The sequence below is a fragment of the Myotis yumanensis genome, unplaced genomic scaffold (assembly GCF_028538775.1).
Source record: "Myotis yumanensis isolate MYYU_CA2020_CCGP unplaced genomic scaffold, mMyoYum1.0.hap1 SCAF_16, whole genome shotgun sequence".
NCBI lineage: Eukaryota > Metazoa > Chordata > Mammalia > Chiroptera > Vespertilionidae > Myotis > Myotis yumanensis.
This window is the reverse complement of record NW_027223767.1, coordinates 33795700-33816423: the sequence shown is the minus strand read 5'-3', so window position 1 is coordinate 33816423 and position 20724 is coordinate 33795700. Positions and strand designations below refer to the sequence as shown.

The window sequence follows — 20724 nt, the reverse complement described above, 5'->3', positions numbered from 1 at the left end:
TAGGGTGGGGAGAAAACACTCAACTTGGATCAGCTTCAACAAGGTTTTGCAATGGAGGAGGGTGAGGGAGGGCAGTTACTTGGGTAAAAGTTTGTGAGTCTGGGGAGGCGGGTGTTGCTGGCACTGAGACACTGGTGGGCAACACCAGGCCTCCGATTCCAGGGACACCAGGGCTCGTCGAGGAGGACAGATGGTCCTGGCACCAGGAACAGATACACAGGTCACTCCGAGCCCTCACACAGGCCTCCCTGGAGCAGCCTTCACCCTGCCCTGCAGAGTCACACACACAGGCACGCAGGCCACCACCCCAGGCTCAGTACCCGAAGATCTTGTTGAGCATGTTGGCCACAAAGTGCTCCTCCTCATAGCTGGCCAGGCTCAGCAGCTGGGCCCCCAACTCCTGACAGGCGCCCTGGGCCTGGGCCCATCTCTTCTTGTCCTGCAGCCGCTCTGAGCTGAACACCTGCAGGAGCAGAGTTCAGCTGTTCAAGCTGTCCCCACTGGCCCACCTCCCCAGGGGACACCTGCCCTCCCATGGCAGCAGTGGGGAGGGGGCTGGGGCCTCACTGGACAGGGTTCCAGGCCAGTTTAGACAAACCTGCTCATCAGGGAATGAGCCCCAGAGGAGGGAGCTGACAAACAGCTCCTGGAACACGTCACTGCCCAGTCCCCCTAACCAGGAGATCTGGGCTCTCACCCCAGCAGAGCCACAGTTTGCTGTGGGCAAGTCCCTTCACCTCCCTGGACTTCAGATAAAAGATCATGGACTACATCAGTGGCTCCCAAAACCATGGGGTTTAAAAATACAAACTATCAGGCCCCATCCCTACCTAGTGAATCCCAATTTCTATAAAGACAACCTGAAGATTTTATTTTATTAAAAAAACTGGAGGCCTGGTGCATGAAATTCGTGCACACGGGGGGCGGGGAGGGAGAGGGTCCCTCAGCCTGGATTGTGAGAGGGCGCAGGCCAGGCCAAGGGACCCCACCAGTGCACAATCGGGGCTGGGGAGGGATGCGGGAGGTTGGCCAGCTGGGGAGGGACCGCGGGAGGGCTCCAGGGTATGTCTGTCCCGTCTTGCTCAGTCCCAATCGGCCGGACCCCAGCAGCAAACTAACCTACTCATCAGAGCATCTGCCCCCTGGTGGCCAGTGCACGTCATAGCGAGCCTTAGCATATCAGTAGCATTTTACGCTTTGATTGGTTGAATGGCCAACCAGACGACCGGACACTTAGCATATTAGGCTTTTATTATATAGGATTTCTTTTTTGTTAATCCTCCCCTGAGGATATTTTTCCCACTGATTTTTAGAGAGAGTGGGAGGGAGGGAAGGAGGGAGGGGGGGAGAGAGAAACATCGATATGAGAGAGACACATCTATTGGTTGCCTCCTATATGGGTTCAAGTGGGGGCCAGGGATCAAACCTGCAACCCAGATAAGTGCCCTTGACCTGGAATCAAACTCACGACCCTTCAGTGTTCGGGCCAACACTAGCCACTGAGCAACACCAGCCAGGGCTGAAGATTTTCTATTTGTCAAGCTCTCTAGCCTGGCCACTCTGGAAACCTCTGAAACCAATGATCTGTATGGTCTCATCAATTCCTTATAAGTTTACTGAGCACCTACTATGTGCCAGGTCTCAGATTCCACTGACAAGAGTTCTACCAGAAATGCTCTCTGTCTGTAGTCCGATGTGGGGAAAAGTGTTTTCGGAGCTACCGTATGGATTGTGTCTGGGTCCCACTGGGAACCCACCTCCCCCCAAGGTGAGCTGCCTCTTTGCTCTACCTTCTCTCCCTCCCCTCATGCCCAAGGGCTACCTACCTTATAGCAGTGCCGAAGTTTGGGGTCTGAGGCCCAGCCCTGGGGACAGGAACCAGTAAGGCTGGGTGTGGGGTCTGGCCCAGGCAGCTCGGGCGTCACTGGTGTGCCCAGGCTCTGCCGGCAGATGTAACGAGCCCAGAACGTGGTGCAGTTCTTCACCTCCCACAGCCCCATGGCGCTGCCCGTGGCCAGGGCCACGCAGCCCCCACGGCTGTACCCTGCAGGAGAGAGAAGGGACACCTGTATGCTGAGGAGGAGCCATGCCTCGGCTCTCCCTCATCCCTGTGGAACACCACCAGCAGCGTGGCCATCTCTGCAGGGATACAGTCTGTGAGGTTGGAGCCCAGGCGGAAGGGAATGGGGGTAGAGTCCTAACTCTGTGTTTACTCCTGTGAGCTCTTAGGCAAGTTGCTTAACCTCTCTGAACTTGTTTCACCATCTACCTCAGCAGGTTATTACAAGGGTTAAAGAAGATAATGCATGTGAAATGGTAATAATAATAATAGCAAGCACTTATATTGTGCTCACTAGTCTAAGTGCTTTACATATACGAATCATTTAAGCCTCACATCAATCCCATGAGGAAAGTACCAGTATCTCCACTTCCCAGGTGAGGAAACTGAGGCTCAAAGATATGCAGCCAATAAACAGCAGAGTCAGGGTCTGAGGCGGGTGGTATGGCTGCAGACCCTGTTCTCCTAGCGGCTTCCCCTCACTGCGTGAATGATCAGTGCACTGGGAAGCCCTGGTCTTGGTCCTGGCAGGACAGGCCCCCCTCGGAAGTCAGAGAAAGAGGCTGACTGAGTGCCGTGGAGGCGGGGCTCACCAGGCTGGTCCCGGTTCCAGTGGGTGTACATGACCTCATCCCCACTGAGCCAGCGGAAGGAGCCGGTGCTGTTGAGGTCCTGCAGGGCGGTCCAGAAGTACTCGCCGTCCCAATTGTAGATGAGGCTGCTGACGAAGGCCTGTTCGAACCTGCGGTAAAGTGGCTGGTCAAGGGGTTAGGCCTGGGCTCCCCCTCCACTCCCTGGGCCCCAAGCCAGATGCCCCGCTCCTGGAGCTAAGGTGCTGTGTCCAATTAGTAACTCGGTTAGGGAAGTGGGGACCCCTGGGGACCCTGCAGCTAACACACAGCAACCCAGCTGCCCTCTGTGCCTGGCTGAGAAGCGTGTAGAGAAAATTAGACACAGCCAAGGCCTCTCTTGGGCATCCAGCCCACACCTATACCTGTTTGTGCCCCTGCCCAGGCCCACCCCACACCGGAGTTGCTGAATAATCAGGAGTCCTCCTTGTGACAATATTAGAAAAAGGCCCTGGTGCCAGTTGGGGCCCAAAGGACTCAGATCCTTCTGTGCTGGATGACAGGACACCACCGTTTGATGGAGGAGCCAGATGAGGCCAAGACATAGGTGCAGGCTGGTCTGGGCACCCACCCCTTGCTGTACCTGTTGGTGATGGTGACCAGCTGAGCGCCCTGGTCAGTGCACAGGCGCCGGGCCTCACTGTAGGTCACCTGGTCCTCTCCCAGCCAGTAGCAGGATGGGCTGTGCCACTTCCAACCCTGGCTCGAGAGAGTGGGCAAAAGAGGGGTGTCTGTGGGGAGGACACTCCTCTCTCACCCATAAATCCTGGGGCAGGGGGATGCCAGCGGCATCACGGGATGTGCTGTAGGCCGGGGCACAGGACAGAGGGACCTGTCTGACAGCAGAGACGGCCCTTCCTGGGCTGTATTCTGTGCCTGTCACTCCACATTCCTCCTTCCATTACCCACAGCTGCCAGACCACGGGAGGAGGCAGAGCCCAAGGATGGCTGGTCGGAGGCAGCCCATGACCTGCCTGTGGCCGGGCACAGAAAGATAAGTGGCCCATCAGACTCCTCTCGAACATGTAAACCAGGAGAAGCAGTGGGAAAACGGCCAGTTGGCTGGGAAACCAGAGCCAAAAGGCTGGGAGAGCAGCCAGGACATGGAGGGGGCAGGGTGATCCTCCGGGGCCTGGAAAAGCTGGAGGACGTGGAGGCTGTGACTGGCCTGGGGGTGGGAGGGGAGACAGACCCTCAGCGAGGGGTCGCAGAGCGATGGGAGAAAGGCCACGGCTCCTGAGTAGATGCCCACCTGGTCCCCACATCCCACAGACCCCTCTCCCCTTGAGCCAGCCTGAGGGGCTCTCTGCTCCTGCCTTTCAGATGAGGAACTGAGGCTCAGAGAAATTAAGTGACTTGATTTTATACAGACACTACAAGGTAAAGCCCGGACTTGAACCCACTCCACAGAGGCTGGCCTGTCCTCACCATAGCCCTGCTCTTGCTACGGTGACTCCAGGTGCCTGCCAGGGCCCTTGCGGCCAGCAGGCCTTGAAGTGGGAAGCCTGGGGGTGGGCTCGAGGTTGGGAGAGAGATGCGGCCCTCTGGGCAGGAGCCAGGGCAGAAGAGAACCTGGTGTGTGGGGGTGAGCGTGTGCTCACTGTGCGAATGTGTATGTATTGCGGGGGTGGGGGTGGGGGGGGATCCCAGATGCCCAGAAGGGCTGGGCTAAGACCACTGGCTCTCTCAGAGTGTTAACCAGGCTAATTAGCCCAACACATACATTCTAGGCCAGCCCTGGTGCAGGGCAGTTAGTAATAATTCCTCTTCCCCCCACCGCCACCTCACCCAGGCCAGGCCAGAGCCCCTAGACCATTCCCCGGCCATGCTGGTCCCCCAGACTCTTCAGCCGGGCCTGTCCATTCCCTCCCGCGTCCCCACTGGAGGGCGTGCCTGTTGGTGTTTCCTGTTCCACCCTGGGGAAGAGTGTGGGTGCAGGTGGGGCGTGCTGACGGGTCTTAATCCAAAGGAAAACAAAGAACCACACCGGCAAAGGGCTGGTAGGACCGTGGCCTTAGCAGATGGGGATGTCGGGGCCAAAACACCACAAAGTGTCCTTTCTGAGCAACCTCCCCACAAATACCTACACCACTCACACTCCTGCTCGGCTGGGGCTGGAGCGGGGTCTGGGGGGCTGGAGGAGGGAGATGGGTGGATCACCCACTCTCACCCTCATCCTTACACTCACTCCCCCACTCACTTATTCCCCTCCCTCCCTGAACATCTGGTAGCCCCTGGGGCTTGGAGCACAAGGAGGGAGACCCCACAGTGGCCTCATTCCTCCAGAGGAGACAGACAGATAGGCACCCACTATGTCAGATGGCTTGAGCTCAGAGGACACGGGCTCACCCCGGCAGCCTCCACTCAGGTGAAGACTGGCCATGCCCAGCTGGTGTGGCACAGTGGTTGAAGTTCGACCTATGAACCAGGAGGCCAGTGTTTTAATTCCCAGTCAGGGCACATGCCCAGGTTGTTGGCTCGATCCCCAATAAGGGAGTATGCAGGAGGCAGCCGATGGATGTTTCTCTCTCGCCCATGTTTTTATCTCTCTATCCCTCTCCTTTCCTCTCTCACTAGAATCAATAAACATTAAAAAAAAAAAAAAAAAAGAAGAAGAAGAAGAAGAAGAAGAAGAAGAAGAAGAGGAAGAAGAAGAAGAAGAAGAAACATGGACCAAAACTGAACGTAAAAAAAAAAAAAAAAAAGACTGGTCAGACTAGGGGTGCCTACTGCCACCGCCTGTTCTCTGGGAGATGGCTTCCCCCTGGAGAAGAGGTTCAGGAATGTGGGTGGGGAGCTCTGCTTCCCCCCACAGCCCCGCCCCACCCAACACCACTCCTCCTGGTGAGGGGCAGTTTGGAGAGCGGGAAGCAGGGTGTGCCCAGGAAGGGCGGACACAGCGGGAGGCTGCAAGATTCCCACCCCCCCCCCTTCTCCCGGGAGCCCCTCTGCTGGCCACCAGGACCCAGATCCAGAAGCACCCTCACCTTCCGGCAGCCGTGGTCCTCCTCGGTGGTCTCCTGGCTCAGCTGGCCCGCTTTCTTGCAGATGGACGGCAAGGATTGGTTACAGGGACTGTCATTCCAGCGACCTTCCTGGGGACAACAGGATGAGAGGGAGTCTCACCCCTCCTCCCCCAAATCTCCCGAGCCCTTCACAAACCAGGTTTCTAGACCCGACCCTGCCTCTGCTTGCTGTGTGATTCTGAGCAAGAGGCTTGACCTCTCTGTGTTCCAGGCTATAAAACGGGGAAAGTAGAATTAGTTGGATAAGCCTCACGGGGCAGATGAGAGCAGACAGAGTTGATGTGCAACTGCCTTACAACACTGACAAGCACTGTCTAGTGTGAAGAGGCGCCCTTTGAGATTATTTATAGCCCATTTCATAAACATGGCTGAAACTGTTGGTGGGATGGATGGCAGGACAGACAAATGAGATTCCCAGTTCTGCAAGGTGTCCAGCCAGTACCTGCAGAGCCAGGCTGAGCAGACTGTGCGCCCAGACCCGGACCTCAGATGATGGCACTGAACAGGAATTCAGTCCTCAGCCTCCCCACGGGCTGTGCGTCTGCCTTTAGCTCCATCCCGAGGGCAGAGGTGCCGTGTACCCCACCCCCAGGGGAATGCCTGGCACGTAGTAGACTCTCAACAGATAATTGTTTATAAATTTTTTTAAAAATATATTTTTATTGATTTCAGAGTGGAAGGGAGAGGGAGAGATATCAACATCAAAGATGAGACTCACTGATCGGCTGCCTCCTGCAAGACCCCCATTGGGAATCAAACCCGCAACCTGGGCATGTGCCCTGACCAGGAATCGAACCGTGACCTCCTGGTTCATAGGTCAATGCTCAACCACGGAGCCACACCAGCTGGGCATGTTTATAAATTTTAAAATAGCACCCTCCAGTCCTGGCCAGTGTTGCTAAATGGTTAGAGCGACAGCCCACATACTGAAGGACCTCGGGTTCAATTCCGGGTCAAGGACACATATTTGGGTTTTGGGTTTGCTCCCACCCTTGCTTGGTATGTGTTCAGGAGGCAACCAGTCGATGTGTCTCTCTCACATCGATGTTGTTTTTTCTCTCTCTCTCCCTCCCTCCCCTCCCTTCCTCCCTTCCAACTCTCTCTGAAAAGCAGTGGTTTGTGGTATCTCACCAGAGTGTGTCCTATCTGTCCCTGGAGTGGGTAGTCCATCTCTATGGCATTGTCCCTTTTTAAAGGGTCTCTTATCTCTGCTTGAAGCCTTGCATCAATTCCTCCATCTGCTCATCCGCCGCTGAGGCAGAGCCATGGCAAACAGTCATCGCCCCCTACGTTCATGAGGGGATAGGACCCTGCACAGAGCACCCTGGCCTGTGGAGCATGTCCCATAACGTGGCCTCTGATGCCACCTGCCGGCGAGAACAGCGGCAGCCTAAGGTTTCATGAGAATTAGCTCCTTTCACCCTCCCAATGACCCCTGAGGTTGGCACCATCAGTGTTCCATTGGCGGATGAGGAATCCGAGGTACACAGAGGTTAAGTAACTTGCCCAAAGTGACCCAGCTAGTTGGGGGAAGGAGACGGGGGTCAAACACTGGCGATCTCCCATGTGGAAGGGTTGGTGGGGAAGACTGGGCTTCTGAGAGGCCATGGGGGGGGGCGGGTGCCAGGCAGTACCAATAGGACTGGGGTCGCACCAGAAGGCTGGTGAGTATTTGGGGCCCTGTGATAGGAAGAAGGGGTTCTCACCGGCCCCCAAATGGTGACACAGTCCTCCAGGCTGTCCCGGAAGTTGTTAGGCTCAAAGGGGTGCCAATGGGTGAAGCTCACAATGCTCCCGTCGGACCACTCAAAATTCATCTGCAGTTTCAAATCGTTGAGGCCAATCCACAGCTCCTCCACCTCTGGGGGTGCAGCCGGCGGGAGGAGAGAGAGGACATGAGAGGTCAGCCTCAGCCACCAGCAGGGGAGAAAGGGGCCGTCCCTGAGCCTCCTGGGCAGGACCAGATGGGCATCAGGAGGCCCTGTCCTCCACCTCAGACTGGCGGTGGGCAAGCAGCCCCTCACCTTGCTTGATCTGCTTGGTGATGAACTCCAGCTCGGCCATGCTGTGGATGCTGAGCAGGTCGCCTCCGCCCCGCAGACACGCCTTCTTGGACTCCTGCCAGCTGCGCTTCTCAGCTTGCAGGCGGTAGCAGTGGCCCTGGAAGGGCTGCCAGCTGGGCTCACAGTCCACCTTCATGTTGGCCCACACATCTGCAGAGACCCACAAGGCCGCTGCTCAGCCATCCAGCCGCCCAGCCTAGGCACTGACCCACTGGGCCTGGCCCCAACCTCATTGCCTCCCCAAACCTATCTCACATCAGGCCTTCCCGCCAGGACAGGTCTGAATGCTGATGAAGAGATAAAATCCTCCAGGGCTGCTGGAGCCCCAGAGGCAGAGCCCCGGGAGGTGGTGGCAGATTCCACTCAAGACAGGACGGCCCCTCTAGCCAGGGCTCTGAGAGAGAGATGGGCAGGGATTCAGGACAGACCAGCCCAGGGAGCCTGTTTCCTCTTCTGTAATGGAGTTTCCTGCTACAAGGTTCAAACGTAGCTCTTGTCCACCTTGCTCAGTAAACGAAACCAATGTCACTATCCCAGATAACGTCTACTGAGCGTGGGCTCCGTGCTGTTCCTGGTGGTCCAGGATGAAGGGACTAAGGAAATGGGGCCAGGTAGGCGGCAGGTGAAGTCACCCGCTGACTGGCTGACGTCCCTGGCTGGAATTTCTCCACCTGCTAATCCCCCCACTCTTCTCCCTACTCCCCAGGGCTGACAGACTAGCTGGTCCCTTCCTCGGCCCCACCTCCTTGCATTTCAGGTTCACCCTCTGGGGAATGGGGTCCAAGGGCAGCTGAGACAAACAAGCCGTGGCTTGGACTTTGGCAAAAGAAAATAAGATTTTACCAAACCACCCGCAATGTCAGGCTTGGGCAGGATTCTGCCTGGCTGGGCAGGAAAGCATGTGCCCACTCGAAGCACCGCCCAAAGCTGGGACTCTGGGATGCACTCCATTCTGGGAGCCGCTCCAGGGTCCGGCCATCCCATTTCCTGGAGACCCAGCAAAGCGGCAGGGCTGCGAGCCAGAGCGATCACTCCTGGGCTAGGGACCTGTCAATCATCTCTGTTGGCCACGGAGCAAAGACCCAAGTCTGCTGCCCCAGACAGAACCAGCGGTTAGTGGGTGTTCAGACCCTAGGCGCCTGCTTTGGGATGTAGGAGAAAGGGAGCTCAGGAAATGTGGATGCTTCAGGAGCACGACGTTGCCCGGCATGCTTTGAGTCATGAGACTGGGAAGGCAGAAGAAAAACTGCCTAGAAAAATGCCTCAGGCAGAGAGAAGTGGGCTGGGGTGAAAGAGGAAGGCCAAAGCCATAGACATATCTGCAGGTTTGTGAGATGACTCGCCACAGGGGCCACGCCAGGGACACCCAGGGGACAGAGAATTTGGTGAGAGGCCAGATCTAGGGGGACCACAGAGGGGCTAGGCCTGCCCACAGGGTTCCTCCTTCCTTCAAAGAGGAGCTTCTGGAGGACCTGGAATTGGTGCCTGCTCCAGGCTCCCTCCGGCTAGAGGTGGGGCGCCCAGGTTGTAAGCCTTTGCTCTGACCCCTAGGAGGTGAATCGAGAAAACCGGAGCTGACAGCCCTGAATCAGTCAGTCTTGGGCAACATTTTAATGGTCAGAAGCAGAACTTTCACTCTGTAAGTTCTTTACTTTTGGTGAGTTTGTGGGTGTTGTTTTTTTTCTGGTATTTTGCCTGGAAAAATTCCCTCTTCACCATTCCCAGGGTCACTGGATTCCTGCAGGAGCCCCTCCAACCTCCGCTGACAAATGCCTCCCGCCACCTATGGACATGCGCGCTCCCTTGGGAGCTCCTCCTTGAGGCCCCTGGAGCGAGCTCTATGAATCACATATGTCAGCAAGACACTCCCTGGCTTAGAAGCCTGCAAAGGCTCCCACTGCCTACCTGGCCCCACCCAAACTTCGCCCAACAGCCAAGACCCTTCAGGGACTGACTGGCTGCAACCTGCCTTTCTGAACCGTTCTCTCCACCACGCTCTCTGAGCCAGTGCTGCTCAAACTGTACATGCACGTGACTCGCAGGTACGGGTCTTGTGAAATGCAGATCCTGGTTGAATTAATCTGGGGCAGGGCCCGAGACTCCGCCTTTACGACGAGCTCCCAGGTGACGAGCTATGCTGCTGGGCTCAGGGCCCTGCTGTCAGTAGTTATACTCCAACCAGACCACTCCCCAACCTTAAAACTTCCGTGTACTTCCATGCTTCCACACCGCTGCTCATGCGGTTCCCTCTCCCAAGATTGCCCTTCCCTCACGCCTCTTTATGGCTCTTTAAGCTGACGCTCAACTTGCAAGGCCCCAATCGAATGTGACGTCCCTGAAACCCTCCTCAACTTTCAGAAGCTTCATTCCTTGTCTAGGCATTTCTTCTCCTCCAACATCATTGCACGTGTTTTTATAACAGCACATAGCTCAGGATATTCCAGTTGTGCGATGAGATGTCTGTCACCTCCAACAGACTGTGACCTCCACAAGGACCAGATGAGTAATACCAGCATGGAACACCATTCTTAACAAATCCCCGGATGAATGAATTAATGGCACTTTCCAATTTGTTCCGACTTTAGCTGAACTGTTAAATAAGAACAGGAGGCCCTAGCTGGTTTGGCTCAGTGGATAGCACGTCGGCCTGCGGACTGAAGGGTCCCGGGTTCGATTCCAGTCAAGGGCACATGCCCGGATTGCGGACTCGATCCCCAGTGAGGGGCGTGCAGGAGGCAGCCAATCAATGATTCTCTCTCATCACTGATGTTTCTCTCTCTCTCTCCCTCTCCCTTCCTCTCTGAAATCAATGAAAATATATTTGAAAAAGAACAGGGAGTCACCTTGTGCTTTGAGACTGGGCCGGCTGTGGCTGTGGCCATGATGGGCCCCACCCCCACTTCCCACCCCCACCTGCACTGGGACCAAGTCTCACCGGGAGGCTCAGGCTGGGCTGGGGCGTTGAGCTTCTTCTTGCACACGTAGGGCAGCGCGATGCTGCAGTCGCGGTTCTGCCAGCCTCCGGAGGACTCCGTGCGGATGACTCCACAGTTCTCCTCGCTTGGGTTGTCCGGCTGATCTGTGGGGAGGGCAGGGTGCCAGCACCCCGGAAAGAGACTCACACCCCTGCCCCTGGGGCCCTCCCCCGAACCTCCTGCTCCCTCGGAAGCATGAGCCAGCTGCAGATGCCCAGCATTGCGCTCAGCCCTCCCTAACCGGGCAACGCAGGGCCTCACTGCTTTCTCACCTGGGCCCACATGTCCTGAGTTCTACTCAGCAACTAGTACCAGCCCCAGCCAGCATCCCTGGCCAGGCTGCTGTGCACTGGGTATAGGGGGCTGAAATCCAGTCCACTGCCCAGGCCTTATGCCCTGAGCATTCATTCCTAATTCACACAAACGCATTGCATGGGCTAGTGGGGCCCTTCCAGGGGGTGGGGGAAATCTGCCCCCTCCCAGCCCCACTCTGAGGAATAAATAGGAGACAGTGCCTGTGGGGTCCCCAGGCCACCCTGTACCCCAAACCCCATGCCTCACCACTCTCCCAGTTGAGGTACTTGAGGGGTGAGTTGTCCGACCACTGCCAGCCTCCACTGGTGTCCAGATCATTAAGGCCAATCCACAGTGTGGAACTATAGCCAGTGAGGAGCCCTGACAGCAAGACGGTGACAATGAGAAGCAGGTCGCCCATCCTCGGCCCTCCTACTCTTTGCCCCCAACACCACCCTTACCCCCGCAGGCAGAAAGGGATGCCCTAGCCGGTCTGGCTCAGTAGATAGAGCATCGGCCTGCGGACCAAAGGGTCCCGGGTTCAATTCCAGTCAACAAGGGCATGTACCTCAGTTTCAGGCTCCTCTCTGGACCAAGCTCTGGTCCGGGCTCATGCAGGAGGCAACCAATCGATGTGTTTCTCTCACATCAATGTTTCTCTCTGTCTTTCCCTCTCTCTTCCACTCTCCCTAAAAATCAGTGGAAAAATATCCTCGGGCGAGCATTAACAAGAAGAAAAAGAGAGAGAGAGAGAGAGAGAGAGAGAGAGAGAGAGAGAGAGAGAGAAGAAGAAGAAGAAGAAGAAGAAGAAGAAGAAGAAGAAGAAGAAGAGAGGAGGAGGAGGAGGAGGAGGAGGAGGAGGAGGAGGAGGAGGAGGAGGAGAAAAAGAAGGAAGGAAGGAAGGAAGGAAGGAAGGAAGGAAGGAAGGAAGGGAGGAAGGAAGGACGGGCTCAGGGTTCTCCAGAGGTAGGAGCAGGTCTCAGGGTCCTGGCATCCTGCCCTGTCCCAGGTGGTCAGACCCCAGTCAGCCAGGCCGGCCCAGGCTGCCCACCGCCTCACCGTTGATGTAGGTCTGCTCGTGGATCTCGGTGATGCTCAGCAGATCCGCCCCTTGCTGCTCACAGCTGGCCCAGGCCTCCCTCCACGACAGCGTGGACTGGAAGTTAAACTGGTAGCAGCTGTCGGTCAGCTGGTCCTTGTCCCAGAAGGTCTCACAGTCATTACCTGCCACCGTGACAGCCGGACATGGGTTCCTCCCCAGCCCTGGGCGTCAGGGCCTACACGGGGGTCCCTCACGGAGTGCAGACCCCGCACAGGCTGCTCCACGCTGCGAGGAGGGGCCGCTTCTCACCCCAGTCCCGGAAGTCCTGCCGCCCGCACCCTCAGGCCAGCCTCCCGCCCTGCCGCCCTGCTCTCACTCTTGATGGGGCAGAAGCCCCAGCGCTCGTCCTTGCCGTAGTCCTGGGTGGTGGCACACCACAGGTGCCCATCCTCGCGGCCCGTGCTGGTGCAGCCGTGGAACCACTGGTTGTCATACTTGAAGGGGATGGTGCAGGGTTTCCCGTGGGAGTTCCCCTGGATGGTGTAGACCTCTGCAAGGAGGGGAGCCGGGCCTTGGCATCGGGACCCCTGAGGCTCCCACCCCCTATAACCCAGGGAGCCAGGAGTGGGCAGGGGTCAGCAGAGCAGGGAAGGGCAGTGACATCAGACAATGGCTTTAAGGCTCCCTCTTCCACCAGATGGTCCCAGGAGCCTGGGAGAGGTCCTGCTGCCCATCCCACAGGGCTGGGGAGGGGTCCGCCAATGCCCCCGATAGGGCTGTCCACTCTCCAGCTGGCTGAGGGGGTCTGCAAGTCACCCACAGAGGTCTGGGCCTGAAGGGAGCCGTACTCAGGTCCCTGGCCTGGGGGCTCCACTGTGCACCCCTCCTCCCCAGGTTCCACTCAGGGTGGCTTCCAGGAAAAGGACCCCCCAGGATGGAGCTGCCCTCTGGGGGTTACCCTGGGGTCTCCCTAGAGCAGTGATGGCGAACCTTTTGAGCTCGGCCTGTCAGCATTTTGAAAAACCCTAACTTAACTCTGGTGCCGTGTCACATATAGAAATTTTTTGATATTTGCAACCACAGTAAAACAAAGATTTGTATTTTTGACATTTATTTTATATATTTAAATGCCATTTAACAAAGAAAAATCAACCAAAAAAAATGAGTTCAAGTGTCACCTCTGACACGCGTGTCATAGGTTCGCCATCACTGTCCTAGAGAGTAGGCCTAGGGTAGGAAATTTTACATTATACGCTTTTGTGCTGACTGAGGTCTTTACATGTGTGTAAATTAATTTTGTAATTTTTTTAAAAAGTAAATTAGTTGCTTTGAAGTTCGTTTTCTTACTCAAAAATGTTTCCCATTAAATGGGAAATGTTTACAATTAAAGATGTGACTGCCGAAGGTCTAGAGGAAAAGGCCTTGTCACCCGGGAGTGTGTCCCTCGGGGCTCCAGTCCCCCCGACACTCGGCTGCTAGCAGCCTCTCACCGTAGTAGGGCCGAGCACATAGATCCTCTTCGCTGCCATAGATGGACCACTGGCCACTGCGGGTCTGGTCGCCACGCTCCGGGGTGCCAGCCTTCGACGCGTTGCCAGCTCGGCCGCCCAGGAGCAGGTTCAGCTGGTCACCCAGTGTGCGGCAGTGCCAGCGAAGATTCATTGCCTCCCGGTCACATTCGTACATGCCCAGGGAGGCAGTGGTGTTGGTGCCCGGCCAGCCTGTGCCCAGGCACTGCATGGTACCCAGGTTGAAGAGCCGGTTCCGGGAGACCCACTTCCAGCGCTGGGCAGGGAGACTGCTACTGCAGTGCGGGGAGACCCTGACTTGCCCGCCCTGGGCCTCCAGGCAGCCCTCCAGGCCGTAGCTGAAGATGAGGAAGACGTTGGGTTCTAGAAAGAAAGACGGAACATGAAGCCATCACAGGGCTCTCCTGGCCGGCCCCTGCTGGCCAGTGCTACCTACAGACATTAACCAGGAGCCTGGAGCGGGATCTCAGCCCTCCGCCACACCCCCAAAAGCAAACCCACCTCCACGGGCAAGTGAAGATTTTACGGGAGAGGTGGAGGCACTCACAGCACACAGCACATCGACACCTTTACCCCAGTCATGACAGTAGCGTGGTTTTCTGCCCAAGTGTTCCAGCCCGGAGTCATTGTCTTGCTCTGCCCCATTGGCTCCATCCTTTTCTCCCATCTAAAAAGTCCCCAAACCACTCACTGCCCCCTCTACCCAACTTCTCAAGCCCCTGCTTAAAGTCCTTTGAAAGGCAACTCAGCATTCTTCAAAAACAAGTCAAACTCTTTACTCTGAGCCTCAAGATCCTACATGGTCTGGTCCTGCCTACCAGACTGATATCAGATGAAACCACTCCCCCGGCGCAAGTCACACTGACCTCCCAGCCCTTCCTGGAACAGGCCTGACTGTCCTGCCTCAGAGCCTTTTGCACTGTTGTCCTCTGCTTGGCATTTCACATTTCAAGAAAAAAGCCACATCTTTCGAGAAGCCCTCTATGACCTCCTACTTGGAAGTGTCCACACAGTTACTCTAGCACGTCCCTGGACTGTAATTCTCTTGACGACATTTATCATTATCTGATCTTTTGTTCAGCCTCTGGATTATTTGCGCCTATTTTTTCTCTTGATCATGGGTCACTTTTCCCTGCTGCCTGCATGTCTGGTAATTTTTATTATAAACTGGACATTGTAAATAATGTTGTAAGGAGTCTGGACTGTTAAATTCCATATGGAACCTTGTGGATGACATATTCCAGGGTGCCTGGATTTATCTTCCTAAAAAGAATGTTGCTTTGTTCGGGCATGCAGTTCAATTACGGGTGAATCACCTGGATCCTGCAGTGTAGAGGCTTGGTTTTAGGCTTTGCTAGGGTGGGGTTGTTTGGGTTTTGCCTTTAGTCTTAGGGTGTGTCTCTTAGCCTTCGGTTTAATCATAGGTGAGGCCCTTCTGGAGTTTCAAAGGAAAACTTTAGGCAATAACTAAGCCCCTCTAACTTGGTGGAACTTGAATTCTCAACATTTTCCTCGAACCAGGCAGCAGGGGGGGTAGGGGGGACCTCTTTGCCTCCCAGCTGCCATTTCTTCCTGGAGCCCTTAAGGCAGCGGTTTTCAACCTGTGGGTCGCGACCCCTTTGGGGGTCGAACGACCCTTTCACAGGGGTTGCCTAAGACCATCGGAAAACACATATATAATTACATGTTGTTTTTGTGATTAATCACTATGCTTTAATTATGTTCAATTTATAACAATGAAAATACATCCTGCAGATCAGATATTTACATGACGATTCATAACAGTAGCAAAATTACAGTTATGAAGTAGCAACGAAAATAATTTTATGGTTGGGGGTCACCACAACATGAGGAACTGTATTGAAGGGTCGCAGCATTGGGAAGGTTGAGAACCGCTGCCTTAAGGCCTCACAGTGTAAACTGCCCGTGCACAGTTAGCGGTTGCCATGAACTCGAGGAGCATCTGAAGGGGACCTCTCTATAGCTCCTTCCTCTCAGAATGTTCCCTCTTGATTTTTAGCTTCTCTGGTGGCTTCAAACTCTGACCCAGTAACACTGCCACTTTCTGTTTAAGCTTCTTGTGGAGGAAAGGGGCTTCCTCACAGGGGGATCTGATCATAAATTCCTAACTGAGCAAGTCATGGTGGTAATCACACCCCAGGCAAATAACTGCTTTAGTGAAAGGCTTATCCTTGCCTTAGGCAAGCCTTGTCCATTGTTTCTGTGCATCTAGGTTAACACGCTTTTTCTTTTTGGGGGGGTGGGGGTGGTTAACACACCTTTGAAATGTCTCTTTTCAGACCACCCTCACGAGAACACATAATCTTATTAACTATCCCCTAATCCAATCCCCACCTTGCATTCTCCCAGCCCCATGTCATCTTCCTTACATTACCTCCTTAATTCCAAGTGCATAAAAGCAGCAGCAAACTGTCATTTCTTGGGAGCATTTTTCCCAGTCTTGAGATCTGGCTTCCAGGTATATCCTCTGTTTAGTGCAAATAAATTTTTATAAAAGTTCTCTAAAGATTTGGGTGGTCTTACATTGACGCCTTGTAAAGAGCAGTACTCTGGCGGGGGGGGGGGGGACGGCTTCCATGGGCCACTCACATCATCTGCTTCTTTTCTTTCAAAGACCTCTTTTCCTCCCCAGCATCTACCTGTTTTTGATTGCTCTCAAACCGCTTTGTTTTATACTTTATGCTTAGCCTATAAGCACTCTTGCCAGAGGACTAGACTGTGCCAATGTAAGAAACTCCAAACCAGTAGAGAATTTTTATGACTTTATTTGAGCCAAACTGATAACAAATCTTGAAGACTTAGAAAGTGCTCCAGAGAATGGCCGTCTTGCGGCTTATTTTGTACATTAGAATCACAGAAGGAGCTGTAAGGAGGGTTACGTGAAACCTATTGGTAGTAGAGTAAGGGGGCAGGAGAAAGCAAAGGAGGGGGCAATCTCTGAGATGGGATAAAGAGTAAAACAGGGAGCCCGGCCAGCATGGCTCAGTGGTTGAGCATCGGCCTATGAACCAGGAGGTCATGGTTCGATTCCCAGTCAGGGCACATGCCCTGGTTTTGGCTCGATCCCCAGTATGCGACATGCAGGAGGCAGCTGATCAATGATTCTCTTCCATCACTGATGTTTTCATCTCTCTCTCCCTCTCCCTTCCTCTCTGAAATGAACATAAATATACATATTTTAAAAACGAGTAAAACAGAGAGACATGAACTTCTTTTGCATTGGTGGGTGCTGAATAGTTAACAATGAACATTTATAGCACAGAGAGATGGTACGGGGGCAAAAAGATAAAAATAATGGTGGTCTTGCATGGTGGTCCTGGCCTGGAAAAGATTACTCTGACATTTCAAAGGTGTTATCCTAGAGGGAGAAAGGAGGGGAGACGTCGATTTGTTGTCCCACTCACTTATGCATTCATTGGTTGATTTTTGCATGTGCTCCGACTGGGGACTGAATCCTCAACCTTGGCATACGGGGTTGACGCTCTAACCCACTGAGTTCAGACCATCCGATGTGGTTACTTTTGGTCTCCCAGTTTGTAAAGCTCACCATGCTGGCCTTCCCTGAGCCTCAGTTTAGTATGTGGCCCCTTTTTCATCCACAACTGATACAAGCTATCCCGCCATTTCCAGAACTCAGTATCTGACATGTTTTTATTTTCTGTCTCCCTTCTTGTTCATAAACTCCTGAGGACTTTCTCTGTCTTCACCACTGGGTCCCCGGTACCCATAACTGGCTGACATACAGGAGTGCTTAATACACGCTGAATGAACAAATGAATGAATCTCAGGCCTTGATACCACAACTCACCAGTCTAGCTTTCTGCTCTCTGTCCCAGCTGCCAGATTAATCTTTCTAAACGGAGCACCCGCAGCTCCTGTTCACTGGGTGCTCAAAACACTGGGCAGGAAGGCAGGGCAGGGACCCTGGTCACTCCACTCTTCAAGAGCACTGGGCTGGGGGTCCTCTCTGGGCAAGACACAGGTGACCTCTGAAGGGCCTTTAAGGTGACAGCCACAGCTACTCATCCTGCTCGGGGGCCCCTCCCCTCACCTTGTTCTTCCCCTTCCAGCAAGCCACCTAGAACACTAAACGGGCCCCAGGGCTTGACCCAGGCTTGCAAGCTTGCTCTAGGATATTGGGATTTGGTTCTCAGAAGCTCCACTTCAGCGAAGACAGTCAGTTGTAACAGAAAATGGCCCTCAGCGGGGGGTAGGGAAAGGGCCTGGGACCGGAAAAGGGAGGAAATAGTGCTTGCTTTCATAGATGCTTCTCAGAGATAGAACTGGACACACTGGACAGTACAACCCAAACCATCACAGGAGCCCACAGCAACCCCGGGGGACAGTTTCGTCCCCTCCTCCTCGAGCAGAAAACTCACACGTGGACCACAGCCATTCCAGCCGGGCTGTGCAATTGCAACAAACGGCAAATGAAAGGGACCCATGCCAGTCGGGAGAGGCAATCCCAGCATCAGGCCACCTTCCCCTCACTTGACAGATGAGGAAACTGAGGCCCAGAGAGGGAAAGTGATTAGGATGCCCAATTGCAGTACCTCATTTTCCTCTTGTGTCCCATGAACCACGGCTGCAAGTCCCCTCCCTCCTCTGACGTTCTGGGTTCTGGGTTCAAATCCACATATCTTTCTGGAGTGCCTGTTATGTGTGTGACACGTCCCAGGCAATACTGGGGCCACGAGCAAGCACGCAGCACTGTCCTGGTTCGAGAATACTAGGTGCACCGGTTAATAATGCGGATTTTTTTCAATAGATGGAGTTACACATATGTTGACTTATATGCGATTTGATATGTATGCTATTTTATTGTATTACTCCTTCAGGTTACCACTTGTTCCGAGCGATGGCACACGCACTTTCTGAGCAGCACTTCAAAACACACGAAGAAGTGGAAAATTGGGTCTCTGAATGGTCTGCCTCAAAACAAGAAAAGTTCTATTGGGACGGTATCCACAGATTACCTGAAAGATGGGGGAAATGTGTAGCTAGCGATGGACATAAAGCACTTTCGATGTTTCTCTTGATTTTATGGTATTTTCTTTGGATTACAAAAATCTGCATTATTAACCAGTTAATAGTTAATCTGCACTATTAACCGGTTAATGATTAATCTACATTATTAACTGGTTAACAGTTAATCCACACTATTAACTGGCTAATAATCCACATTGATTTTGTAATCAAAGAAAACACGATAATTTCAAAAGAAACATCAAAAGTGCTTTATTCAAAGTAATGTTCATCGCTAGTGACACACTGAAAAAATCCACATTATTAACCGGTACATCTAGTAGCGGGTTTGGATACAGCAGGACATGAGGGCAAAGAAGCCCTTTAAAATCGGGTGTTTGGGGGGCAGAGGAAGGGGCTGTGCCTTTGGAGGGCAGGGAGATGCCCTGAAGACACTAAGGATCTGGAGGCGGCAGAAGGTGAAGACTGCAGGTCACAGAACTGCTTTGGCAGCCAATGAGAAAGGATGAGGAATTTGGGAGCAGAGGTCCCAGGGAATCTGCCAAGCTGGAGGCCAGGGCTCTGGGAGAGCATTTTCCACCGCAAGTTGAGAGGAGGCTGTTTCTCCAGGGCCCAATGGAGAAAGAGAGCTTTGGCTGAGCTCGATCCACAAGGGGAAAGGCAAGGGAACAGACGCGTTTCGAGAACTGACTGTTCTTTGTGTCCACGCTCTCAGCAAACCTAAATGGAGCAGCAGAGAGGGCTCAAAGTAGGGAGGCCTGATGCCCCACATCCTGAGAAGGCCCCTCCTGCCCCGATCCCCCCACCCCCCCACCCCCATCCACATGCCTGAGAGCACCAGGTGCCAATGCTCCTCGCTAGGATCTTGGCATGGTCCTCGCCAACAACAAAGACGACCACTTGCATTTTGTTGGCAACCACACCATGCCTAGCACAGTCAGTGAGTGAATAAATGAGTGAAGCCAGGCAGGAAACTATCCAGTGAGCACCAACTTGATGCCATTCATTCATTCATTCATTCAAAAAAATCTTTGAGAACTTCATAGGTGTCAGGCAGTCATGGTGCCAGGTATAGTGGTGAGCAGTACAGACATAATCCAGCCCCTATCACCACATGGTCTGGGAGGTGCTGGGCTCTGCATGGAAAATAGAAAGATATCCAATCCTTGACCACTCATTGACTGCTCATCGTCTCTGGCCTTTGTTTCATCTGCTCAGAAAACTTCCCATCCCCTTATTATTATTTATAAAGAATTTTCCTGTACCTCTAGCTATGCGAGGGCTTACAAAGCTCACTCTTGGCCAGTAAGAGTGTCCATCCCCTGGCCACAGTGATTGGGCACAAACTCAAACAGGGCTGTTCAGAGTCCTCCCCTGAAATACATAAAATTTTCTCTCTGTTGAGACTGCTAAGCTGGGGCTGTCAGTGGCCATGCTTCCTGCCATGAGACCTTTCTGCTACAGGCAAGAATGGAGATAACATAGGAGACGCAGAGTTGAGATGGAAGGAGAGGAAGTGAGTCCTAGTGGAGCTGACCAGCCAGTCCCGATCCCCAAATTCCTGCAGCTCTTTCTGATCATTTACAGCCACATTCTTTATTTTCTTTCTTTTTTTTTTTTTTTTAATTGATTTGAGAAAGAGAGAGGATGGGCATGAGGGGGGGGGAAGGGGAGAGAAAGAAAGACATGGATTTATTGTTCCATTTATTTATGCATTCACTGGTTGATTTTTGTAAGTGCCTTGATGGGGCTGGAACCGGCAACCTTGGGTATCAGGCCAACATTCTAATCAGCTCCCGGGCCAGGGCCACATTCCCCCCACACTCCCCTTTTTTATTTTGCTGAGCTTGTTTGCACTGGGTTCTGTCCTTGTAACCAAAAGAATCCTGATAAACACACAACCCCATGTCGGGAGCCAGAGCCTCTCGCCCTGACTGGAACGCCGGCTAAGTTTCCTTACTCCCCTGGCGGCCCCGTCAGACCAGTAATGAGTTTCCCGGGCCTGCTGCAGCCTCTGGGCCGCATGGGGGTAGTTGGTGCTTGGAGGCTGGACCCCACCCCCTCCTCCTAATCACCTTCTGGCTGCTCCCTCCCCCTATC

The 20724-nt window shown here is 53.8% G+C and overlaps 1 protein-coding gene across 2 annotated transcripts in view; it reads right to left on the bottom strand.

The window, feature by feature from the left end:
- Positions 1-20724, bottom strand: part of MRC2 (mannose receptor C-type 2) — a 57420-nt gene that overhangs the window by 11620 nt on the left and 25076 nt on the right. For both annotated transcript variants that reach the window (XM_070393642.1, XM_070393643.1), the window contains exons 2-13: positions 13579-13980; positions 12465-12638; positions 12106-12270; positions 11314-11427; positions 10713-10856; positions 7739-7927; positions 7421-7575; positions 5676-5783; positions 3272-3387; positions 2653-2801; positions 1827-2044; positions 321-463 (exon numbers count right to left, since the gene is read on the bottom strand). In XM_070393642.1, the coding sequence (XP_070249743.1) occupies positions 321-463; positions 1827-2044; positions 2653-2801; positions 3272-3387; positions 5676-5783; positions 7421-7575; positions 7739-7927; positions 10713-10856; positions 11314-11427; positions 12106-12270; positions 12465-12638; positions 13579-13980 (2077 nt within the window). The remainder of the gene's footprint in view (positions 1-320; positions 464-1826; positions 2045-2652; positions 2802-3271; positions 3388-5675; positions 5784-7420; positions 7576-7738; positions 7928-10712; positions 10857-11313; positions 11428-12105; positions 12271-12464; positions 12639-13578; positions 13981-20724) is intronic.